Source organism: Nilaparvata lugens, chromosome 6 (genome assembly GCF_014356525.2).
Source record: "Nilaparvata lugens isolate BPH chromosome 6, ASM1435652v1, whole genome shotgun sequence".
NCBI lineage: Eukaryota > Metazoa > Arthropoda > Insecta > Hemiptera > Delphacidae > Nilaparvata > Nilaparvata lugens.
In genome coordinates, this window is record NC_052509.1 from 6,708,130 (window position 1) to 6,736,121 (window position 27,992).

Here is a 27,992-nt window from a genome sequence, read left to right on the forward strand (position 1 = left end):
AATGTTATTGATTACACTTATATTGCACCATACTTAATCTGACATAGCACTTCTGTCGAAAGCATTAAAGCTTCGTTCACACCAAAGTTATTAACTAAAATAACTTATCATACACATGATGAACATATGTGTTTGTCAAGTTCCGTTCAATCTAATAGAATCTATAAGGATTAAGTTATTAACATTTTGTTTATAACTTTGGTGTAGACGCAGCTTAGTATTGCACCATACTGCACCCAAAATCTGACATAGCAATTCTGTCAAAAGCATTAAGAACTCTCCAACTTAGTATTATAAGTGGGAAGCCTATTTAATTTCTCTTGAAGAATCCCTATCCCTCAAGTTTTTATTTTTATATAATATTTCCTATCCTAAATTTTCTAGGCGACGTCTACAATAATATTCTATGATATTTTGGAGAGGATCATCACTATGAAAAAATAATAAAATTGAACAGCACAAATCGTTATTATTTACAATAGAATGACAAACGAGTTCGTTTACAAAAATAAATAAGTTCTAAAATTACGATTCCAATAGTATTGAAAAACTGACCAAATAAATAAAACTATATCTGAGTTTTAGATAATGAACTAACAATAATTATCATGAAATAAATAATCAACTCTTTGTGGTCTATTCAAACAAACCAAATATTTTCAAAAGAATCCAAATGAGAGATTTATGAATTTGACTAAAAAATAAGTACTCAATGAGGAGCAAGATTACTTAAGAAAAGTAATGAATTAATTGAAAATTTGAAATGATATGCAAATCTTAGCAAAATGAGATTACAAGATACAAATAATTTTTGGCCTCAATCTATAAATGTCAATATATCACCGGAGATCGTATAATGAATCATATAGGATCTAAATTCATTTTACTGCTGGAAAATGTTGTGAAATGATGAACAAACAGTATACTTATTTCAAAATTGCTCTACGTTATGAATTATAATAATTCCAATGTTAATATCATCATACTCATAATACATCGAATTATGATTGAAAATCAAATTTGATACAATTCGATTCTTATCAAAACTATACAAACAATACCAACTTTGAAATTGAAAATTCATTGCTGTTTGGAGATAATGAATTAAGATTCAAGATCACTATAATTCGATAATGAATTAAATCTTTTCCAATTTTTGTCAAAATCTCTCAACTATAAATGAGAAACTTTTGTAAATTGTTGAAAAGTTTGTAAATTTCTTAAATTGTTCAAAAATTTATCAAAGTTGTTACCAAATGCAACACAATTGAAACAAAATGTATCAATGTATTCATACATAAATGGGCGAAATCGATTAATAGGCTACTTGAAAATGACCAACTGTAGCATAACGCAAAAATTATGATTGATGTGGAATTTCAATACTAAGATAACAATGATTATGATGAAAATGATAATGTGTTGATGATGATAATGATGACATATGAAATCGTAAACCTCCAATTTCAGTGAAACGTTAGGATGATGATTATCATGATACTGAAATAATTGTAAATCTCCAAATATTTTAATGCAACGGTAGACAAAATAAAAAATCTCCAATTATAGTGAGAATGTAGTTGATGATACTGATGAATACATGTACCGATAACGTTGGACAATAGATGATCGTTCGAGAACTTTTTTCTTTAGAATACCACCGTCCCACCAAGTTTATGAATCGAAATCACTTATAACTCGTCGCGAACGTACTTGGGCATCAGCTCTGTTATTCTTCGGATGTAGTCTGTCTTCTCCAGGCATCCCTCACAGTCTTCTTCCCAGTCGTTCAAGATTTTCTTCAGGTCTCGCACCTTCAATTTCTTCAGATCGACCGTTTTGAAGTCGATTTGCTTGTCTGAAAAATCGATAAATTGAACACTGTTATCAGGGTGTTTCTAGTACAAGGGTAACCATAGTTGGAAAAATGAATTGCATTGTTCCATAATTGAATAGCTCACATATACACAACTAAGCGCCATGAATAACAATAACAATGATTACACATCATTACAATGATTAATGGTTACACAGCCCTTGATTTGAGAAACCAAAGAAGGAGCGAGCTGCTATCTGCTCAAGACCTGAGAGAAGAATGGAGGACAAGAGAGTTACATGGACGGTTTTATGAGCACCTTAATTCAGAGCCAATCAAGAGCTGTCTTGTATGTGGCTGACAGTGGAAGTTTGTTTCCAGAGACTGAGAGGATTGTACAGGCGATTCAAGATCAAGTGATAGCAAAAAATGCTTAAAGGAGGCATTAATGGGAGACAGGACCATAAGTGACAAATGCAGGATATGTACCAGTGCAGTAGAAGTATCCAACATATCTGGCTGCTCAATGCTAGCCCCAAGAGAGTATATGTTGCGCCATAACAATGTGGCAAAGATTGTGCACTTGGAGCTGCAGATCAAGTTTGGGAATATTTCAGAGGTCCCCCCTTACTATAACTATCATCCTCCTCCTCTGGTTGAGTTCAATCACGTCAAGATCTACTGGGATGTCCAAATGATTACAGACAGGCGAGTAGTACACAACCCTGACATCCTAGTATTGGATCAGCTGGAGAAGAGGGATAATATAATTATTGATATCGCTGTACCTTCGGATGAGAATGCTCAGAAGACCAGAGGCGAGAAAATCAGAAAATGCCAAGAGCTATCATTTGAGCTGAAGGAAATGTATGGGCTGAATACAGTGAGAATACTTCCAATTGTAATAACAGTCAATGGCCTGATACTCAAGTCGGTTGTGGAAATTAATTTTGTCAAAGTATTGACTTGGTAGACGAGGTGCTGAAGAGAATGCAAAAATCTGTCCTCCTTGACACTGCACGTAAGTTCATAAAATAGTCAATCAGTGTGATAGAGATGAAAGGAAGGTTGCATAAAAGTGTCCCTTAATAATAACTTGAATTCTCTCAAAACCATGCCATCTAAATGCATTGGAAATTACGTTTTGTATGAATATGAACTATGAAATAAACTATGATTATAAATTAATATAAGCTATAGGAAATACAACATCATTCTCTTTAATAAAATTGTCTAGACATTTGAAAATATGTGTTATGGATTAACGATTGTGCTTTTGTTAGGTATGTTTCTACCAGCATTTTGGTGTTCATCCATACTTTCTTCTAATGCTTAATACCACCGAATAAGTTTCTCTTCTAAAAAAATACTTTGATAAATACCTCACGGCGAAACGATCATTACTAACCAGCAAATAAATAATTTCTACTTCTAAGTTCCAAAAAGTGTACAACTACAAGTAAATGCCGCTTCCTCACTCTCGCCAAGTACGTGAAAATGACGACGAGCGCGAGAGTGGGGTAGCTTGTATGCCAGCGCTCGCCTTCACTTATCATCGCTCCGATTGTTGTTGATACGAGGACAGCGAAGGCCAGCCAAGCGAAGGCGAGTGGCCAGCCGAGCAACCTGGCCATCGTCACCATTGCAGTGCGGATGACAAGACGAATGTGGCCGAGCTTATCCACTTGGCAAGGGTCTTGGCGAGAGTGTGGAATGGCCATAATAAAATTACGATTACATTTTACGTGAATCGAGTACTTTGGGCACCAGGAAATCCGATTATTGTATACTTGATACACACTTGGACAGTATTCCCAAAATCATTGATTTTTGAAGAGCAAGAATAATTTAGGTTATAGTTGAATCCTATTATATTAAGCGAGCAATTTCTGTATTTATATATCTTGTTATTTTTATATCTGGATATTTTTATATCTGTTTATTTATGTTTAACGGATCTCGAAAACGGCTCTAACGATTTTCACGAAATTTGGAACATACTAGGTTTATAATATAAAGATTCGATTGCACTAGGTCTCATCCTTAGGAAAACTCGCTGAACGACATTAAAAGGATAATTCATCCTTGGCTGAAACAGCTGTGGATAGTAAAAATTGAGTGAGCGAGTGAGTATGTGAAAATCAAAATATCGCATCCCCGAAATTCATAAGATGACGTATAGCCAGCTGTGAAATATAAACATATAAACACGATAATTTTAGAGAATTGTGTTCTGTTTATCAATAGATAAAAATAACGAGCGAAGCTCGGTGCCCCGATATTAATAATAAAATCACATAATCAAGTTCATTAACTATCCAGTTCAATCGTTCTATTGTAGAATGAAACAACTCTAAAAAACTTCATCTTTAATCTAAGTACTATTAAACTTGATTTATGTGCACGGTCCAAGGTGTTTTAAGTCATAGTGCAAGAAAGTACTTGACTAAAATTTGATGATAAAGATAAATTATAGTTTTAAAGATAAATGAGAAATTTTGTCTAGCAAGTAAATGAAACAACATAAGAAAATTAAGTTAAACAAATGCAAATTATGGAAACCATGGTTATGGTTACCTGAAATAAATATGTAGGAAAATAGAAAATTATCAATAACTAGTGAATGAAGACTGAAATAATGGAGGGATAGCTCAAGAGCGAACACTTACCATATCGCAAATCACAAATTTGACCGTCCAGTTTTTTCAGTTTTCTGCAGATAACATCTGTGGGAACATTGAATTGGAGGGGTCTGGACATCTCTGATAGTATACCAGTCGCTGATGTTTCAAGGCCTCCCAAATAATAGCACTGAAATCAATACATAAATATCAATATTTTCTTAGATTTTATGCTACTGGTATTATATGGATTCAAATGTATTATGTAATATTATAATATTTATCCTATTATATTAAGCGAGCAATTTATGTATATATTTTTTTATTTGGTTATTTATATTCATGTCCAACGGATCTCGAAAACGGCTCTAACGATTTTCACGAAATTTGGAACATAGTAGGTTTATGATAAAATAATTCGATTGCACTAGGTTTCATCCCTGGGAAAACTCGCTGATCGACATTAGAAGAATAATTCATCCTTGGAAAAACAGCTGAGACTTTCATCGTCTGTGGATAGTAAAAAAGTGAGTGAGACGCTCACGATCGGTCTGTGGAAAATCAAAATATCTCATCCCCGAAATTCATAAGCTGACTTATAGCCAGCTGTGAAATATAAACACGATCATTTTAAAGAATTGTGTTATTTTTTACAATAAATAAAAATAACGAGCAAAGCTCGGTGACCCGATATTCAATAGTATAGACATCTTTATTGATTTTTGAAAAATCATAAATCGTTTGAGAAAAATAACAGACTGACCAGAAGAGCTTCTTAACTGTATTAGACCGATAACCAGAAACTTTCGAGTTCTTACAGAACTTTTTGAATTCATCTTCGATCAATTTCTTATCCTCTTTCATGGCTGACGTCAGTGTAGCACTAAATTTTTCTACAACGGTGAAACATACTGGAAAAGAAAAAGTCAAATTACATTGAAATCAAAATCAATAGCATGATAAATCATATGTTAAGGGCTCAAGTTAGGGCATCCAGACGTCCCGAAAAACCGGGGTTGTCCCGGTTTTTAATTAATGTCCAAGTTTACCATTATGAAGAGTCATTATGGCTTAGATCTATTATAGTCATGGATAAAAGCGCAAAGAAGATCTTACCTACATATATAATCTGGACTAAATTTATTTTTATTTTAAATTCACTGATAAATCTAGAATTTATTAGGTATTATTTGTTAATACCTATTATATCTATGAAAAAAGTTAGCCACGTACCTATCATGACAGACTTAGAAATAAAATGTAAATTAATTAATATTTATTATAAGTATTCAAGTTTTTTTCTAAATAATTAGGCCATTTGAAAGTGTGAGATTTACGAGAATTCAACAATATAAAATTATAGAAATGTGAAAGATGTAACATAGTGAAGAGAACAGGTTTAGAGGTTAGGTTACAACTGCTCACAACATTTCAAAGAACCAACATTTTTATGAACAAAACCTATAAAATATACAATAAATACAATTAAACCCAAATTTAATAATTACCTTCACAGTCTTCTTTTTTTAAAGCAGCAACACAATTAAATGTAAGATATAAGAGAGTTGACAAAAATATTTTGAAGTCCATTTTGGTTGTTTGAATGTGTGTGTTTCAATCACTCACAGAATATCAAAATGAACACTACTCAGAAAATAAAAATACAATATTCTAACAAATTATAACTGTAACCTGGTTTACAAAGCAGATATTCTTTACGTTTTACTAATAATTAACCGGCAAATGTGAATATCAACTATTTTACAACACGCTCATCCATAAACACCAGTTGTCGAATTCCAATTGGACAAAAGGCACTGTGACGTGTGACGTGTTCATTGCCTATTTGATCTAAGTTTAATTTTAATTTTTTTCAAAGAATGTTTCACAGTAATTGTTATTTATTAATATATTATCAATTTTCAGAGAATTCCAAATTTTTAAATGTGATAATTCATTTTTACTGAAATATCGGCTACCAATATTCAATTTTTATTTTATGTCAACTTACACACAGACAAGCGCCATTTTTCAAACTTTCGCTTCGTGAAGAGCACACGAATAAATATTTTTTTAGTAATTATTATGTAAACTAGTTTTTATTTAAATGAAATTTCTAATTATTAATAGATGCCACTGTTTTAAATATTCAATACAGTAATATGGGGTATGATTATACTTAGTATAATCAGAGACAAGAAATATAGAAAGATGCTTATGCTTATCCTTTATCTATGGTATAATCTCTAATAACGTATTTGATTAGGGCTACTTGATCTGTTAGTTACTTGTTCTGTCTTCGCCGCAGTCGGTGACCGGGGAATTGTCAATGAGGTTGAAAAATAATTCCATAGTGCTGTACTCTTAATAAGTATAACTATATTTCAATCAACTTTTTATTATGAAAATATCACAACTTTATTCTTCATTGATTCATACAACAAGTACATCATCAAAAATGATAGGGAGAGAAAAATTAAGGTAACCTTGTGCTATTCCTCTCCCAAATTTAGATAAAGTTACACATTATAGTTAACTATAATGGAAGTGGGGAAATCGTCAGATTTCTGGATTGAAAGTACCGTAAACATAAAATTATAAACAGCTACTTATATTATTGGTTCAGAACTTCAAAGGTAGTTACCGGTACTGTACCTTTTGTAGTTTATTACTTTAAATAAAAAATTACAATTTATTCAAATTTATTAAATATATGTGCTTTCAGGCACAATAAATATGCGCATCTACACATTTTATGGAGATTTTACAATATAAAGTGACAAGAGGAATTAGTGATATTTATTTATTTATTAGGTGAGCACAAACAATACGATGATCGGAAAAGAAAAAACAAAAGGGGAATAGCCAAAACTTTTTCAAATAAGTTAAGATATTGCAGGCACATAATGTTGATAGGTTAGGCTTATTTCGATTATGTTAATACATGGGCTTAAGTAACGTTGCATAGACTAAATAAGCATGAGTATGCTTAAATCTATCGTTTTTTAAAATTACTTTATTTTCTTTCTGTTGCCTTCACCAGGAGCCAGGGCTACGGGAATCTGATTAAGGTATTATAATTGTATTTTGTACAGTTTTTGGGCCAGTTGACAGTAGGTTGTAGTGATAAATTGCGGTATAGTTTCCGAGTTTGTAGTTCAATGTTTGAAATTGTACCCGCTCCCGCCGACATCACATGCGTTTCGCAATGGTGTGTGGAATCCCAGGTTCCCACCGGAGGGAGGAAAATTGAACGATTCTATTTCCCGACCACTGGACAACAGAGAAGACCAAATATTGGATTCAAGGCGCGAAATTTGACACCAAACGAGTAACAAATAAGTAGCTCAACTCTACTGGCTATTTGTCTTGGAAAAAATAATTTGTTATTGACCGAACGTAGTGAGGTCTATGTTTTAACTTGGATTATATCTGTCTGTATGTAACGCGATTACGGCCAAACGCGTTGATAGAATTCGATGAGATTTGGCAGGAATATTCCTTTTTCAACTGCGCGTCGATGTACACACAAGGTTTTTTGAAATTTTGTATTTCAAGGATAATATGAAAAGAAAAGGAATTCCTCCATACTCTGATATCACTATAAATATTTTATATCATCTACTCTGAAGATAGGATTAATCAGACTATAGACTTATTCTTAATAAATCAGCTGACAAGTGGATTACACAGATGTTCTGGTGAAGCCGTGTCTATTTCTATAAGGTCTATAGTTTCAATCAAAGACCTTAAAGAGTTATGCTTCCTTAAGGTCTTTGGTTTCAATATTTAGTTTTGCAGTCATGGTATTATTATGCGTGCCCATCAGTATGAATATTCTCACATTTGAAAAAACTAATTTGATAGGTGATTAAAAATAATCAAATGAACTAAATAGTGCTGAAGAAATTATAATATTCTTGATAGTAAAAAATTAATTTTCATCACTTGGAAAGATTATCACGGAACTGGATGAATTATATCATATGAAATACAAATTCAAACGTGAACTGAGTTTGATAACATTTCAAACAGGTGACATCAGATACTTGTGGATGAGAAAACTGCGTGAGGTATACTGTTCACAGAACTACTAGAATTATTCTAAATACAGTGAAATTTGGGAGCTAGGGATTGGGTTGAACAAAAATAAAACAATAAGTGCAGCTCTATTGGAGTATATATTAATGTATATGAGATGTTAGAAATTAAAAATAACATTTTAAGCTACACGTGAGTAATACTAACAAAAATTTATCACAATAATATCAACGGAAGAGGAACTGATGTTTGTCTTTTTCAAAAAATTCAACACAGTGGTGCACTTTCCAGAATATCCCTTTTCATCAGAATTTTGACCCAGCGGTTTGCATCTGCAACAATGCGATATAATTCACTATTTTCATAAAACAGGATAGAAATTGAAACAAAATTAGTAACAGGTGAAAATAATTTATTGAAAATCACAAAATGATCAGTAACATAATTATAAAATTCCGTGCAAAAAGACTTGTATATAAGTGATATATAATATTTGACTCATTGTAGATATATCTCTTGAACACACATTTGCATAATCATAATTATAGGCTCCATATTTTTTCATTATGTACAACAATTCATTAGTACACATCTTATATTTTCAATTTTTCTACTCATGAATTTATATACGTGTACAGTTATTTACAAAGGATAAGATTAGATTGCATACAAACACCAACTAAGGTTTAAATTGTGCTACCAATACAAATTGGTGTGGTGACATTATTTATGCGTCAATTTATGCTATTCTAACAAAACTAAATCGGTTGAATGGATAAAATATTTTATTTTCTTCTGCGGTTATAAATTTACAAATCGGTCAAGATTTCAAAACCTCCAGACATTTCTGAGTTTACCACAGACCTTTTACATATTTCATACACTTGATGCATTTTAAAGGTTAGCAAAAAGAATAATGGTGTAAAAATACTATAAATTCGGTTCTATTAAACATGGATAGAATTTTTCACCAATTTGAACATTATGGTCTCAAACTGTTCTGTATTACCAGTAGCTATTGAGGTTAATATATAGGAACTATTATAATAAATTACTGTACATTGAACAATAAGGAACGTCCTTTATCCCTCTCAATGAGTTTAAAATTTATTCTGTAATAAAATAGCAATGAATTGACTTTTTGGGCAGTTAATATTATTCTCTCAGTCATTTTTCAAGGTATTATGTTGTATAGTGTAATGCACATGGTAACTTATACGCTATTATTATATTTTAAATAATGCACACTTTAGTATTGAAGTAGCTTAGTATCATTTCCGCATACTCAGGCAAGATTACAAAATATAAGGCACAAAAAATCGAAATTAATAAATAATTAGACAAGCTTCGGTCTCACAAGAATCAATTCAATTATTGCACGTTAGATTTATTTTGGGCATAAAGTAAAAATATAAAAAAAACCTTATGAGAATGTATGAAAAGTTATAAAAAACATGTAGAACATTTTCCTGTTATGTTACAAAACGCATGGAAATATTGAAACATTCTTTGGTAAAAATCAAGTCGACAAAAAGAGAAATAAATCATTCAACTACAACATTCAAAAATAAATTTCAAGCTAGAATGGTGACATAACTGGGAGAAGCTATGATAGCTAAACTGCAATAGAAATAATATAACAAGCAGTTTGTTCCTTATAAGTTATAACCCACAAACAAGTATAAAAATATTATAGATGGGAAAGTTTCAAACAAAATTTATAGACAAGGTGCATTAGTATAATATTATTGAAGGAATTGTGATTAAATTGCTTGAAAGTGAATTGTAACATAAATATTTTGAAGTATTATTTTCAGTGATCACAACAATTTTTCAAGGCCACATTTTTGTACTAGTAGAGAATCTCAAAAAATCTAACAATTGATAAATTATGTGGAACATTGGCGAAAAATTGAGAATTTGGTACATTTTCATAAGATTAACAATTATTACGATTATTTACGAAACATATGAAAGATGGTTGGAAATGTTGAGAAGTTTACAAAGTTGATGAATGTATTAGTTTATAATAAGAATGATGTTGAAATGATTTTGTGACTTGACCGTGGATATGATGGAATTGTTAATAAAGTAAAATGATGGAGAAAGATTAAATTTTCGAATCTAGATTTTCTAACTACTAATAATGAGAATTGTTCTACCAGTATATTGATGGAAATACTTGATTTTCCGAATAACTTGAAATGGATAGTGGAAAAATGAAAAATTTATTCATGAGAAAATTTATTGTTTACAGGAAGGCGAGGCAAAACATATATTGATGATGAATAATATAGAATGATTTCTCAATAAAGAGAAAGAAAATTCAAATGAGTATTTCATAAAAAACCAATAATATTAAATATTTTCGAATAATATTGATAAAAAGCTTGATTTGTCTTTTAAAATGTCTTTCTGTTTGATCAACTACAATGGCTAAGAAATAAAACATTAATAATTATTGATTCATTTATAATAAAAACAAGATTCCTAAGTTCTATATTATCATTATAACACGATTACAACACCATTAACACACTATATAGACCATTTACATGCTAGGCTTCAAAAATTAACACGATACTAAAAAATAAAAATGCTTAAATGATGAAAGGCTTATTTTCTGAATTTAAAAAGCCATACTTCTTAAAATTGCAATGTATATTTGAAATGCCATAAACAAAAAAAAACTGAAGCTAATCTATTTTTAGCGTAATATGTGATGATTGCGCAAATTCAAAAGTGAACCACATCACCATATTAAAACCACAAAAACTAAACTAATAAATTTCAACTACAGTGTATTAATATAGCTAATTTCATTATTTTCAGCTTTGAGGTTGATTTCGATGTAAATACATTATCTTTGGTTACAGTATAAAAAGCAGTCGTTAGGTCATGTCAGAGGCCCTGAAATTTATCAGTTGCGACCTGAAAACTCTGACACCAGATATTGCAAAACAATATCCTACTTTTCAAAGTTTAGGATATTTTTAGAATATAATCATTGCACATAAGTGTTTTGCTTTTAAAAAGGTGATGATGTATCATAGATTGAATAATTTTGGTTATTTCACACTTTGGTGATTGAAGTAACCTATTAGAAATTACAGAGTGAATTTCTGATGAATTAAAGTTTTTATCAAACTTTAAAAATTCAAATTCAAAGTTGGATGTGGAATTATGAGAATTTATTTTTAATGAATATTCTTGTTCCTTTTTTACTGCTGCGGATATGTTCTGTTAGTGTTAAGTTTATTATAATTTACTGAAATGCATAAAGTACTTTCCTAATGGGGAGACATTATTGTCGTATTTAATATCATAGTTCATTGAAAGATAATGTACATTATCATAGTGCACGGCAAGATTGTTAACAAAATCACTACTACTTGTCAATATAACACTGGGAAGAGTTAGATTGATTATATTCATACTTTCATTCTGATCTCTATTAAAGCTATATTAGCAATAAGCCATTCCAAACTCCCAACTACATAAGCTCAAATATCTTAGTGGTAACAAATATTAAACCTTTCTCGACTCTAATTTTCCAGCTTACTATAAGCGGACACACATTTATAAATAAAATGCAATAATTAAACATAAACATAGAATACTTATACTCACTTGAGCGTTTCAAGATCAAAGTTCATGATTTTGTTCTAAAACTTCCTTATTTTAGGAAATATAATTGTGAAATACAATAATAATAATAATTTATATAAGTTTAAAGTAATGTAACAATAATAAAGTACTAAAGAAATTCCCCTCAACACACAGTAGGCCTATTTTAGAATGAAAAGCCACCACAGCCACGTAAATACTATGATTAGCATAAGTAAGAAATTACCCAGGTCTATTGTAAAATGAAAATAAAAACGGTTTAACAAAATGTAGAACCGCAGGTTTATCGCTGATGATGAAGGAATGAAAAACATATTTATTGATAGCAATCAATTTAGAATGAAAAGCCACCACAGTTACTTAAATGCTATGATTAGCATAAGTAAGAAATTACCCAGATTTATTAGAAAATGAAAATAAAAACGGTCTTACAAAATGTAGAACCGCAGTTTTATCGCTGATGATGAAGGAATGAAAAACATATTTATTGATAGCAATCAATTTAGAATGAAAAGCCACCACAGTTACTTAAATACTATGATTAGCATAAGTAAGAAATTACCCAAATTTATTGAAAAATGAAAATAGAAACGGTTTTATTGATAGCAATCAATAGAAAGAAAACTGAAGCTTAATGAAAATGCATAACAATGAATGTGATTGATGATTATGATAAAAAAATAGTATGAAAATCCAGATTCATTCACGAAATGAAAATGAGTCAAAGCACATGATAAAATTACATGAAGTAGGAGATACGAGGGCTATTTTTTTTCAACTTCCGATTGTGCTGCTAAATGGCAATGTGAGCGGCATTGGCCAACAATGCACGGCAGCTGACTATGCACATCTCACACTATAACCTCACTCGTTTTCGGCCATCTGTCGTCATTACCAGTTCATCTAGCGACACATAAACATGGCTAATATGATAGAATCTCCCGCCAAGTGTGAGTTGCAAAGTGTAATTCGTTTTTTGCAAGCTGAAGGGTTATCCGCAGCAGAAATTCACTGTAGAATGAATCGAGTATATGGTGAAAGCTTTAAGAGTGACAGTGCAGTGCGTGATTGGTGTAGGAAATTTAAAGATGGACGAGTTGACATTCATGATGAAGGGGGCCAAGGGTGACAACGCCCGTCCTCACAGTGCTGCTGTGACGAAGCGTCTTCTTGACGGGTTTAAATGGGACGTTTTTGACCATCCAGCGTTCCCGGAACTGAAGAAAATGCTAGGAGGGCAGAGCTTCCAAACAGACGATGCGCTGCAAGATGCTGTCAAAAACCATCTCAAATCACTGGCGGCTAACTTCTATGAACAAGGTATTAGGAAGCTTGTACCCAGGTATGAAAAATGCCTCAATCTGAATCGTGACTTTGTTGAGAAGTAACTAATAATGTAAATAACTTTTGATAATAAATTCATTCAATTACTCTCACTAGTTTCTTTTTTATACCACATCGGAAGTTGAAAAAATAGCCCTCGTATATGATGATAAAATACATATCTAGAGATGATCGATGATATGGAAGAAAATAAAATACAATTTAGAAGAAACAGTAACAATGAGCGTCCAAATGTAAATGACGGTGATGATAAAATATGTAAATATCCAGATTTATATGTGAAAATTATTGTAATTGCAATGACAATAAGCATTATTGTAAATTAAAAACATTAATAATGTTTATTATCTAAACATTAAACATCGATACATGGGATAGATTAGAGGTAAGTTATTTTATAATAATAGATGATTTAGGAGAAAACGAAAGAGAAAATTCAAAAGAAGAAAACCAGTATGAGAATGGCCATGACAATTAGCATTCAAATGCATATGACTGTGATGATAAATGATTTAAATCTCTATATTTACTAATAAATATGATAATAAATATAAAATTACTGATAGAAAAACAATAAATAGTTTTAACGTGAATAAAATACAATATTAGAAGAAAAAGAGTGGGTATTATGGCAATAGAAATGATCGTTAAAATGTTTATGACAGTGATGATAAATTACAAAGAATATATTAAGTTTAATAAGAATATTGATAGAAGTGAAGCAATAATAACTATTGATAAAAAAGATAATTGATAGAAGAAAACCAATAATTAAAAAAAAAGATAAAAAAGATAATTGATAGAACAAAACCAATAATTGACAATGAGCAGCCAAAGGCTGATAGTGATGAGATAAGATCTGAAAGATTCATTGATGAAAATTATGACAAATATTATAACATTCAATGATGTAAAAAACAATGAAAGACAATCATTCAGAAGAAGAAAACCAGTATGAAAATGGAGATAACAATTAGCGTCCAAATGCATATGACAGTGACGAGCAGTGATAGATTGAGTCGGTCGCTGTTTAGGCGCTTGCGCAGTTTAGCCAATAGGGGCCCGAGGGGGGCCGAGGGTCAGTACCTTGTCACAACGGGCGGCGTTGTTTGCGCATGCGTGTTGGCTGCTGATCCATCGGCGGAGGGGGGAGTGTTGGATGTGTCCACCCAACCGCCCATCTCCAGGTCCTGTTGTTTCTTCTGCTCCTCTTCCTGAGAAAACAGGAATTTAACACAAACATTTAATTGAAAGTTTAATAGTTTAATTGAAAAAAACTTTTAATTACAACACACAGATACGGTGAGATATCACTGTGGAGATGGAGATGGCTTTTTGTTTTAAAAAAACACAAACCTGTTTCAACACATATGGTTATTTTCTTATGGTGTTCAGACAATATCACGAATTTATTTTGAGAAAACACAAACATGTTTTAACACCTATGGTTATTTTATATAGTTTGCATTTTTATTATGAACTAGCTGGCCCGACGAACTTCGTACCGCCAAATAGTTAATGCATCTCATGACAAACTTTAGCTGGATGCACACCTGAGGAGGCGCGATGCGGCATTCTACATGCAGGTGCTTCTTGCTTATTGGTTTGAATGAAAGAACACACACACACACACTGAATCGGGCATGGCGTGGAACGGTGTGATAAGGCAATCTCCATAAGATCAACACTTTGTATCACCAAGCCGCGCCTCCATAGGTGTGCTTAGCCTTAGCTTAATCTTATGCACTATATTTCTATGAAAATTATCCAACAATCAGTATTCACATTTATATCTCAATATGGACTTCCTATGTGCTTAGTTAGTTGTGCAGCAGTTTGTATTATTAGTTATAGTTGAATGCAGCTTGCTGCGAATTGAATGGTATATCTCCTTGCTGCTGATTTTCCCTTGCATATTCTAAATTTACAGCATTTCGAGTTCTTCGATCCAAGTTTGGACGTCGTTCGTACCGCGGCATTAGTAAGAACTAAAATTTTATGAATCAGTGGAGAGAAAATTGAAAAGCAGACGTCCAAACTTGGGTCGTAGAACTCGAAATGCTGTAAATTTATAATATGCACGGGAAAATCAGCAGCAAGGAGATATACCATTCAATTCCCAGCAAGCTGCATTCAACTATAACTAATAATACAAACTGCTGCACAACTAACTAAGCACATAGGAAGTCCATATTAAGATATAAATGTGAATACTGATTGAAAAGAAACTCCAAATACACTGCACACTGAAAACAAAAATTACTACATCTAGGAAAGATAATTTTTATAATTTCATATTGGAATAAGTGAAGTTGAAAGTGTAAAGATGGTGAGGTGCTTATGATGAAGAAGATTATACGAAGAGGGAACTAGAATGAGAAGATAAGGATGCTCAATATGAAGATGAAATACTCTACATTAGGCTGAGTTACTTTACTTGTTCGTCATATGAAACTGCATCAAGGGAGCAACGCTGTCTTCTTGTGAAGTTGAGAATTCCAGTCTTACTATTGGGGAACACAGTAGTTGAAATAACATAACTTCTGACTTGGAGGGATATGTGGAGCAGAGAAAATTAGGGATACAGCGGCGGCGATGTTGCCGTGCTACAGCAGAAGTGATGAGCACCTCATAATACTGTAATGCTACAGTTTGTTGATTGTATCGCAATTTCAATAGTAATATATCGATAATAATATCAATATTGTATATTGATTAATATCGATATTGGATTACCAAGTAAACAGCTGGTTTGTCTGGTTAAACTGGGAACGCGACTAGGTGCCACCCCGACTACTTGACACCCCGTCAACCTGTCCCCTTTTAAAAACGGTGTTTAGGGGACAAGTTGACATGAGCCATCCCCGTCTACTTGTCTCCTTTCTAAGGAGGTGACAAGTAGTCGGGGTGACAACTTGACGGCAATGTTATATTTTTACGAGGGTACAGGTAGTCGTCTACGGTCACAACAACCTATCACCTAGATTCCACACCACAAGAAATCACCATTCCGGCTGGCTCTTCATTTGAAAGTTGGAAAATGAAGCCAAACTGTCAAGTTTTATATGAAAAGTTATTAAGATTCCTATTATCAGGCTCAATTTACTCGTAAACGGTGCGTATGACGAAAAAATATAACTGAACAAAATGTGTTTAGAATTGTGTTCTACATCTGGTTTAGTCTTCAAAAGGGCTTATTATTCAATTTTTCAATTATTCAACTCTAAAAAATGTTTCCTGAAAATAGCAAAGATGGCGAATATCTCCCGAACTGTGCATTTGACGGGAAAATGTTACTGAGCCAAAAGTGCTTAGAATTCAATTCTACATCATAACCAGTAATAAAAATTGCTTGATCCCCCCTCTCCACGCTACGGGGGTGTAAGTTGTGTCAACTGATGCTCTGTAGGTGACAAGTAGTCAGGGTGACACCTTGACGCCAGCGTGCAAGGTGTCATGTTGACGTGAGCCATCCCCGTCTACTTGTATCCTTCCTAAGGAGATGACAACTAGTCGGAGGGACACTCTGACGCGAGGGTGCGAGGTGTCAAGTTGTCGTTTACGGTCATGACTAGTTGGCACCTCTAGTCCAGTAGGTGACAAGTAGTCGGGGGGACAACTTGACGGCAATGGTATATTTTTACGAGGGTACAAGTAGTAGCCTATGGCCAAAATGACCAGGTGTCAGGTAGTCGGAGTGACACCTAGACGACGACCCGTTAAACTTATATGAAATCAAATGTAGTTAACTTGTTTGTTATATTTGGATTTGATTGCAAAACGCTTCATTCTATCTTTGATGTTTGTGAATCAAATTTGTAATAATAATTGATAATGAAAATAAGTTTAAAAAAAGAGTAACGTATCAATACGCAAACCTAGTTTTCTCTCTGAAAGCACTGCATCGACTAAACTAGTTTTACAAACTTGGCAACAGCGCTTGCCTCTATGTCTCTATTCATCCCTTTAATTGGCTGAACTGTTTTCCATCTCCTTTCATCTTTCTGCTCCGCACATCCCTCCAAGTCGGAAGTTATGTTAATTCAACTATAGGCAGCCAAGTGGGTATTCATTCAGTGTCGGGAGGGGCATGCCGGGGACCCACGACAGTGCCGAGCGCCTCCTACATGAATATGCTGGGGACGCACGACAGTGTTGAATGCCTCCTGCATGGTCCAGGAATTGAGAGATCCACACAAGGTAGGCTTAGCTTGCTAAGCTCATATCTGTGCGTAGATGCATTCTGCCGTACTGATACAAATACAGAGTGAAAAAAAATAACGGAAACTTTTAAAAACGCCATAAAACTTCAGTGGGAGAGGCAAAATTGATTTTATTCAAACTAATGTAAAGTTCAAGACTTGCCATTTGAGAATTATTAATAACATCTATCACTTTTTGACAATTACTTCTTTAAAATGGCTTCCTCCTGAACGAATACACTCTTGAAATCTGTGTTGACGATTCCTTATTGATCGCTGCAACATCTGCGTTTCCTGGTCCCATGATCTGTCCACTGTTTGTGCAGCTATCTCAAATGTAAAAGTTTTCACAACTTGACCAATAACAGTGGTTGAATCATAAAGAAAATTCAAAATGGAATTAACAATATCCCAGCTGAAATGTTGCAGCAATCGTTCAGGAATCTCAACACAGATTTCAAGAGTGTATTCGTGCAGGAGGAAGCCATCTTGAAGAAGTAATTGTCATAAAGTGATAGATGTTATTAATAATTCTCAAACGGCAAGTCTTGAACTTTACATTAGTTTGAATACAATCATTTTTGCCCTTCCCACTAATTTTTTATGGCGTTTTTAATAGTTCCCATTATTCTGTGTCACTCTGTATTTTGTTTGGCATTATAAGTACGACATATGTGCGAAATGTCATGTTGATAGCAACTTTTTTCAATTTTCCTAAACTGAGCTAATGTAACAAAAATAAAGTGAGGAACGTTAATGATCTTATTGAAGTGAATAAAGTGTAAAGTAGTCAAGTGATTGTGAAAGTTTGAGGAATTTTCATCTAATCTTGATCTGCTAACGATAATTATAAATCGTCAATACAGATTTCAAGAGTGTATTCGTTCAGGAGGAAGCCATCTTAAAGAAGTAATTGTCAACAAGTGATAAATGTTATTAATAATTCTCAAACCGCAAGTCTTGAATTTTACATTAGTTTAAATACAATAATTTTTGCCCTTCCCACTAATTTTTTATGACGTTTTTGAAAGTTCCCGTTATTCTGTGTCACCTATATAATTATGGAAAAAAGCGCAGTTAAGACTTTGAAGTCTTTTCTGCTATTCATCCCTCAACATAATCTCTCCAACCAATCACTCACGCACAAGCCTACAGTTCATGTATGCATCAGCTTCAGTATAAAACCTTACAATGTATGCTCTTCAAATGTATTTTCAACGTACCTCAGCCTTGAGATTCTTGTAGTAGTCCATTTCGTACTGGTATTTGGGAGTGGTGATTCCGAAAAACGAGGCCAAACTTTCTCCCAAATAATCGCATACCTCCAGGGTCCTCGAACCGAGTACCACAGACTGATACCAGAACCATGGTCCCCACGTTAGAGATTTCTGTTGGAAGGAAGAAAAAATATTAGTAAAACTGTGAGTGAAAAGAGATTTTGCATTTCTTTTTCTGGCTTTCAACTTATTCTTGAGACTATCTATTATTTTTTATTTAATTTTTTGAACTGAATTGAATTTATTGCCAAAAATCACATAAAAGTACTTGTACAATACAATCATTAGAGTATGCAATATACCGGGTGATTACAAATGAAATAGACAACTTCAATAGCCTGTACAAAATTAAACTGGTGTATTTCAACATAGTAAGTGATATAGGTTTGTAGGGAATTTCTTAAAGTTTATGTTGGTAGAACTGTTGCTGGCTATTGTTGGCTGCTCCGTGTTACAACAGCCAGTTTAGTTTAGAAATATGGCCGCTACTCAAGTGGAGAAAGCTTATTGTGTTCTTGAATTAGCCAAAACAAACTCTGTTAATGTTGTGCAGCGTCATTTCAGAACAAAATACGGTAAACCACCACCAACAAGGCAATCAATTTATGACTGGTATGAACGTTTTGAAAGCAGTGGATGTGTGTGTAAGAAGAAGAGTACTGGAAGACCTTCTGTTACAGAAGAAAAAATTGATAGTGTTCGTGATGTTTTTGTACGAAGTCCAGGAAAATCGACTAGATCAGCGAGTTTAGAATTGCAAATTCCTCAACCTACTATGTCCTGAATTTCGTGAGAATCGTTAGAGCCGTTTTCGAGATCGGTGAAATACAAACATCTAAACATCCAACATATAAACAGAAGTTGCTCGTTTAATAGTATAGGATAGTATGCAATATAGAATTACCTACAAATAGACATTGATTGTAACTTGCACAACAATAATTATCTATTACTGTTATTAGTTGTTATACTTCTGAATTGCTAAGTTACTTATTTGACTTAATGTTATGTATCTCATATTTATATTCATATTTGTCTTGTTATTTTTGTTGATCTTGTTACTATTGTATTCTTTTGAAATTGGTGTAAACCGTTGGAAATGTAATAAATAAAATGAATAAATAAATAATTATCAATGTAATATTCGGCACTGTCAACATAAGATTCCCTGTGTGTTGGCGGTGAGGTGCGGTTAACTTATTCTGCTTCAATTCTAGTCAAGTAAGAAGAAATATACAAATTAAATTGAGCTAAAGAAAGTATTACACCTAATATACAAAAATCTCAAAGGCTCACAAAAAAAATTTAAGAATAGTACACACTATATGACAAAGTGATATCCAATTAACCATTGTGACGTCTTGAGGCCATTCCACAAAGGAGAATAAATAAAATAATACAATAAACAAAAAATCCTGTAAGATGATGTAGGAACATTTACAACACCTGGTTCAAGAACGTGAAAATAGATAAACGATTGCTCGATGGGCCCGTTCTGTGTACATGGAATGTGGTAAATTGTCCGATTCACAATTCACCAGGTAAAAAGTTCCGCGTTCCATGGAAAGAGTTTTGACAGATTCTGTACCAGAAACCAGTTCCAGTTCCAAAATCCTGCCCCACAGTCGAAGCGTGGTAAATTGTCCGACCTGGTACAGTTCCAACTATCTGAGCTCTCACTGGTCGATTATATAGTAGTCTGCTTGCTTCTCTGCGCATGTGGTGATAGTTTGTTTACCATAGCATAGCCATAGAGTACATAACCAACAAATATGATGTTTGATAACCATTCATTAAATGAATTTTTCTCTATAGAAAATTTGAGAGTAATGGAATAAAAGAAATGCACACTTTTCTAGACGGTAAGTTTGTAAAACAGCCTTTCTTCATTCACGCAGCTAGTAAACGACACATTTTAGTGTAAAATCAACTTTATATGTGCACGCCAAAAGCTTGAACCAACGATTTTGAAATGGCGTTCCATGGGAACATTTTGCACTAGCCACGTGATGGAACAATTTACGATTGGAACTGGAACAATTTACTGTACACAGAACGTACACTATGTTTTTAGTAACAATGCTTGTTGGATACATCATTATACTTTATACAACTAGTTTAAAGAATATAGGCCTTGTATGTTCAATCCAATAATCTATACTTTTGATTAAATTATGTGTCATTTGTTTATCTATAAAATCGTTTGGAATTTTATATTTTATAATGTAGCTACAATAATATGTAAATTGATGCCTGCTTATGAGTTAGCTTAATGAGTTCTTGTTAAATCTATTTGGTTCATATTCATATTCCATCCAGTCACACTCCTAAGTAGCAAAGAGCCTTGCAGTAATTTATTATCTCCCCATCCCCTTCCTTGGTTGCCCCTTGTTTCCTTGGTTCAGATGACGTACTAGCCACTCTGATAGCTATATAGCTATAAAATACAGTGGAACCTGTATCTAATACTTACTTACCTATACCGTACTTGAATACTCAAAGTCGTCGCCTGATAAAAAAATCTGGCGTGGTACACTCACACAACTTTCCTTGCCGTTATGAAAATTGATCATCTGACGCTAGTGTAAACGCGCATCTCAAGTCTACTATTCAAAGATCTGAGCCAGCTGGTGACAGGACAATAACGCTGGAGACATACGAAGTCTGCTATCTCTTCATAGTGAATCATTCAATAGAATCAACAGTTGCCAACAGTTTGCATTGGATAATCACATTTTCTCGAATTTCGAGCTTATTTTCAATTTTAGGTGAAAATGTTACTAAACATTAATTGTAGAGATTTTCATGCTCAATCTTTTCCACTTGGAATTTTTTGTTTAAATTGTACCTGAAGCATGATAACTTGGAATCTGAAATCAAACTTTGCATAGATGGGGCGGAGCTCCTAAAATTTTCACAGATATGAGACTTGTGGCAGTTGATAGAGCTTATCAATTACTATTTTAGGTATAAATTTGATCAAAATAGTTGAAGAGAAAATCGTGAGAAACACTGTTTTTGACATCATTTTTCCATTTTAGGCGCTACCTTGAATTGCATTTGATCGAAATACTTTCCTTACCTATAGTAATAGGGCAAGGAAAGTAAAAATTAATCTATAATCATGATAAATCTTATTAAAATCTTTCTTTAATACTGACTTACCTATACCGTACTTGAATACTCAAAGTCGTTGCCTAATAAAAAAAAATTAATCTATAATCATGATAAATCTGATTAAAATTATACTAGTCGTTTTCTGAACAGTAGACCTCGCGCAGTTATAAGCCACAGCCTCCTCTTATTCTGTCCATCAGGGTAAATCCTGTCTGTATGACGGTGTCGGCGAGATATCGGTGTGAAAACGGCTAATGGCTATTTGAGTTGGTGTATCAAAAATGCTAACATCAAAAGCTAATCTCTTTCAAGACATACTGACAACAGGTCAGATCGAGTTGAAAGCAGAGAAAGGTCGAGAGAAAATACTATGTTATTTTAGTTATTAATTACATGCGTCATTGCAATGACGCAAGCAATTAATAGTGCATTTTAGGCTAGACACATACCAGTTAGTCAGTAGATTATGAATTGCATGCAATTAATAACTCAATGTAACTAGGTAATAAATCAGCTGTCGTGTGGACTATTAATTGCATGCGTCATTGGCCAGGCACACACCAGTTAGTCAAGGCAAGACAAGACATGATCAGACACAATACTTCACATAGTTGCTTATGAAGACATGTCTACTTGCAATGACTAGTCAGTGTGTGTTGCGTCATAAGCAACTATGTGAAGTATTGTGTCTGAAGACATGTCTACTTGCAATGACTAGTCAGTGTGTGTTGCGTCATAAGCAACTATGTGAAGTATTGTGTCTGATCATGTCTTACTTGACTAACTGGTGTGAGCCTGACCAATGACGCATGCAATTAATAGTCCACACGACAGCTGATTTATTATAAGTTACATTGAGATATTAATTGCATGCAATCAATAATCTACGCGACAGCTGATTGATGACGAATAATTATTACTCTATAGTCTAATTTTCACGTTAATATTGGCGTTAGAAGGAAACTCCTTTTCCTTTTGCATTATCATTAAAATTCAAAATTTCAAAAAACCTTATAATTATATACGTCGACGCGAAATTCAAAAAGGAATATACCTGTCAAATTTCATGAAATTTTGCCTCGTTTCGGAGTAAATGCGGAACATAAATATAAACATACAAACATATATAAACATGAAGAGAAATGCAGAGCCGCGAACTTGAATCTTAGACCTCACTTCGCTCGGCCAATTAGGCCACTTATATTTACTATAGTAATAGTACATAATCTTAATATGTATAATACTTAATATGTATAATAAAACTCTCATACATATATAAAATATATTAATATTTTCAATTTCTGAGAGTTTATTGAATGTAATCATTCTATTATATTCGGTTTTTAATCAAATCAAATTCAAAATTTCTAGTTTATTTATTTCTGGACTGAAAAGTGGCCTCAAATCAATTCAAATGGATAGCATGACCTATAATTTTAATTCATTCATAACTCTACCTTCATTGCATTATCATTCATCCCATCATCATCACCTAGGCTTGAAATACTTCTAGAAAGACGCCTTTGTAAAATAATAAATAAATACATAATATTGGCAACAAGCTCAATATTCAAGAACGTCAACTATTAGTATGATCAATTATTCCAATTTAACTTACAGGATTGATAGCCATTGTTTCGTTGACAGTTTGTTTTTTGCAAGTATCTGGATCATCGGTTTCCTCATCAGTGCTGTACTCTTCAATCACACCGTCACTGAAATGCAGAACTCTGCGTGGTATTCGCTTTTTCTTGCCTTTTTCAGCATCTGACTCTGATTCGCCAACAGTTTCTGACTTGGGATCCATAGCATCCTGTAAATCGTAAAGAAATTTCATTACAACTAGACTAGTAGATCTGTGAACAGTAGACCTCACGCAGTATTCTCATCTACAAGTACCTGATCGAAACTATAGACCCTATGGAAATACAACAAAAGACTGGCTTCTCCACACATCTGTGTAATCACTTGTCAGCTGATTTATGATGAATAATTCTATAGTCTGATTTTTACTCTAATATTGGCGTATGAAGGAGGCTCCTTTTTCTTTTTATATTATCCTTGAAATGCAAAATTTCCAAAAACCTTGTATATACGTCGACGCGCAATTTAAAAAAGGAACATACCTGTCAAATTTCATGAAAATCTATTACCGCGTTTCGCCGTAAATGCGCAACATATAAACATATAATCATTTAAACATTAAGAGAAATGCCAAACCGTCGACTTAAATTTTAGACCTCACTTCGCTCGGTCAATAAAAAACGTGAAATATAAATAAATTATTCTGGACTCTTCTATACCTCTAATACCTTCTACTTCATCCATTACCCACACTTGTGGGATCGATGACGTCATGAAACTCAAAACACGTGAATCGACACATAACCGTTCAGATGGCAGTGATCCAGTGACAACTTTCAGTAAACTTTCAAATTATCACACATAAATTCATCTACACTGTAATATGTAGTCAGTGTTTGAGAGCAGTGTGGTGAGTGCCTATTTTCTTATTTGATTTCTGCCTTAGGGCAGTTGTTTTTCTTTTACTTTTCTTGACGTGTCCCAGTGGGCTTCACTTTAGTGATCCCTTATGGACCTAATCAATTAAATACTAAATATGCCTTGTCACACAGCAGCTTCCAGACAGTTCTATTCAAGGCAGCCTCATCAAAACTGCTTCACACCAGGAGGCAGCTTCTTGAAGATTTTCAGGGCAGAAATCCTATAACTGGCTGTGATCGGTGGAGGCGTCTCCTGGGGACATCCAACAGCTCACGGTGCCTGGTGCTGTGGTAGTGGATGTCACTACGGGCTGTATTATGTATCCTCTAAACATACACCAAGCATAGTAGGATGTAGTGGCTAATGACCTTCAGTGCACCAAGGGGAGCAAAGATGGCCTTGCAGTGGGCAAGATGGTTGTTGCCTGTTATGATCATCACAGCCCTCTTTTGTAGCCTCAGGACATCAGCAGCCCCCACAGTAGTAATCCATAGGTGATGTGGCAATGGAAGAGAGCGTGATACATCATTACAAGATTCCTCTCAGTCGCCAGGCTCCATGATCATCTTGAGCAGCAGGAAGCAAATGCGGGAGAATCGGCTGATTCACCTGCTGTATATGACTGTTCCAGCTGAGTTTCAGTCCAATACAAAACCCAGCAGCTTCACTGGATCCTGAGGGTGACGCAGTTCTTGTGACAAGCTGCAGATGATCATTTGGGTCTTGCTTTCTCATTAAGGTGGAATTGATTAGCCAGGAACCACAAAGTGTGGCAGACCGAAGATGCACCCAATGAGTTTCAGAGCAATACAAAACCCAGCAGATTCACTAGATCCTGAGGGTGACGCAGTTTTTGTGACAAGCTGCAGATGATCCTTTAGGTCTTGCTTCCTCATTCAGCTGGAATTGATTGGCCAGGAACCACAAAGTGTGGCAGACCGAAGATGCACCCAATGAGTTTCAGAACAATACAAAACCCAGCAGATTCACTGGATCCTGAGGGTGACGCAGTTCTTGTGACAAGCTGCAGATGATCCTTTGGGTCTTGCTTCCTCATTCAGCTGGAATTGATTGGCCAGGAACCACAAAGTGTGGCAGACCGAAGATGCACCCAATGAGTTTCAGAACAATACAAAACCCAGCAGATTCACTGAATCCTGAGGGTGACACAGTTTTTGTGACAAGCTGCAGATGATCCTTTAGGTCTTGCTTCCTCATTCAGCTGGAATTGATTGGCCAGGAACCACAAAGTGTGGCAGACCGAAGATGCACCCAATGAGTTTCAGTACAATACAAAACCCAGCAGATTCACAGGATCCTGAGGGTGACGCAGTTCTTGTGACAAGCTGCAAATGATTCTTTGGGTCTTGCTTCCTCATTCAGCTGGAATTGATTAGCCAGGAACTACAAAGTGTGGCAGACCGAAGATGCACCCGACGAAAGTAGAGATGCATAATCCGCAAACATCTGATAGTGGTCGTCAAGGTCATTTACCATGATTAGGAACAGTGTAGGCCCCAGTACCGATCCTGAGGAAGATCAAAAATTACAGAAAGAGTCTGGGAGTTTGCACTACCAAGAAAGACAGGCTGAGTCCTTCCAGAAAGTTATGAGCCCAAGATGGAAAGGGCAGAGTCCCTTAGACCATGGAAACTCAGATTTCTAAGTAGGAAGCCATCGTCCACACAGTCGAAAGCTCGGCTCAAATCACACAGAGCAAGAGCTAGAAACTCACCATCCTCGAAGGCAGCATCAATCCGCTTAGTTACATAGTCCAATGCAACCACTGTCGGTCTCCCAACTCTGAAGCCAAACTGCATGTTGGAGAACAGGCCATTTTCTTCAAAGAAAGCCTCTAGCTGAGGCTTGATGACTGCCTCAATCACCTTGCCAAAGACAGGAGTTATGTAGGTTTTTACAATCACCCCTTCTTGATGACCGGGACAGTTTTTAAAGTCATCAAGAAATCAGGAAAATTTAGACCACAAGAACTTGTTAGACAGATGCAGAGAAAGAATCTGCAATGGCATTCACATCAAGAATTGAATAATTTTTTGGAAACTAGGTGTGGAGGCGTAGATGTTGAGGCGTTCACAGTATATATTTGTTTAAAATTGAAATAACTTAAAGACTAGTTATATATATGTTTCTGTTGTTTAATTGCATGTTTCATATTGTATTGGAGTATTGATGTAGTGAATAAATGGTTTAGGACAGTCAATTAACTGTCAACGATTAGAGACAGCCTATAGGCCTAATTCCCTTCTATAAAAACTAGACATTCCTCACAAGCTTTTTAGTTTTTCAAGATCGGGCCATGACCTTTCTTAGACATGATATAATTTGATAAATGATCTTTTTAAACTCTATAACCGATAATGATAATAGTAATTAAAATGTATTTTTACCACTGAGTTATCAACCTAGAAAAATGTAGAAACGTTTACTCACTTCAATGTTAATTTTTTCAAATTGTTCGGATGTATTTACCGACTCAGGTGGGTCCACAACTTCAACTATACGTTCAACACTCATTTTAAAATGCTAATAAACACTGACAACTTTAGATAAACGCAAAATTTAGCAAAGTTTTGACAATAAACAAGACACGACACTCCCTTTGTTTTGATTTTAGATTGAAAATGGAACAGGTGATTGCATCAAAATGCGTCACAATACAATTTTAATGGTTGGTAATGCTGTGTAAAAGTTTTTGAATTCTAATCATTGAACTATATATTCAAAAATAAAATCACTTCAAATTTCTAATTTGATCTATTTGATTAATAATCTTAATTTTGATAAAAACATTCAATAAATGATTATCACTTATCTAAGCAAGAGAATCAGCTGACTGATTTTGTTCAAGATTTGGAGGTTAGTTTGACTTATAAAATGGGGTTAAACTATTTTGATTCTAATAATGGACTTCAAATTGAAAAAATATGATTGAGCCTGTTTATAAATAGTTTTTACTTTTTAGATCTCAAATACCATCCATTATGAAGTTTACAGAACATCTTGCAGCTCACATAACACCAGAATGGAGGAAACAGTACGTCAATTACGAGGTATGAGGCTTATCATTTCAAATAGATTGATTGATTTTAGCAAATATTTTCTGTTTATGTACTCCATCAAAATCATAATAAACCATTGCATTAACTCCATCCTTTTCCTGTTTTAGGAAATGAAATTGATGCTGTATGCAGCCGTAGAACAGTCACCCTCTGCCGAATTGGTAGAGCCCGATATACTGACAAGATACTTTGCCAAATTTGATGAGGAATTCTTCCACTATTGTGACAAGGAGCTGGCCAAGATAAACACGTTCTATTCTGGTATGTTCGAGAAATAATAGGATGTTTTTTAATATATTTATTTGTTCTTTAAGACATAATATTTTTTAGAGGTTAGTGTCAGCATTCAAATAAATCAAGAG

General features: G+C 34.1%; 3 protein-coding genes across 3 annotated transcripts in view; 1 reads left to right on the forward strand and 2 right to left on the reverse strand.

Moving 5' to 3' along the window:
• Positions 1-556: 556 nt before the first annotated feature.
• LOC111055978 (mesencephalic astrocyte-derived neurotrophic factor homolog) lies at positions 557-6,251 on the reverse strand. Its single transcript, XM_039430035.1, has 4 exons — positions 5,946-6,251; positions 5,218-5,348; positions 4,486-4,627; positions 557-1,858 (listed from the first exon to the last, which is right to left on the reverse strand). Exons 1-4 carry the CDS (start codon positions 6,025-6,027, stop codon positions 1,692-1,694), a joined length of 522 nt encoding a protein of 173 aa, XP_039285969.1. The 5' UTR covers positions 6,028-6,251; the 3' UTR covers positions 557-1,691.
• Positions 6,252-8,599: 2,348 nt separating this feature from the next.
• Positions 8,600-27,803, reverse strand: LOC111055985 (protein FAM177A1). Its single transcript, XM_022343292.2, has 5 exons — positions 27,002-27,803; positions 23,664-23,858; positions 18,875-19,039; positions 14,536-14,663; positions 8,600-8,810 (listed from the first exon to the last, which is right to left on the reverse strand). The coding sequence occupies exons 1-5, from the start codon at positions 27,083-27,085 to the stop codon at positions 8,681-8,683; spliced, it is 702 nt and encodes a 233-aa protein (XP_022198984.2). The 5' UTR covers positions 27,086-27,803; the 3' UTR covers positions 8,600-8,680.
• LOC111055983 (xenotropic and polytropic retrovirus receptor 1) overlaps positions 27,422-27,992 on the forward strand; it is a 37,344-nt gene continuing 36,773 nt past the window's right edge. The window contains exons 1-2 of the mRNA XM_039431338.1: positions 27,422-27,621; positions 27,738-27,891. Coding sequence (XP_039287272.1) covers positions 27,553-27,621; positions 27,738-27,891 — 223 coding nt within the window. The 5' untranslated portion in view covers positions 27,422-27,552. The remainder of the gene's footprint in view (positions 27,622-27,737; positions 27,892-27,992) is intronic.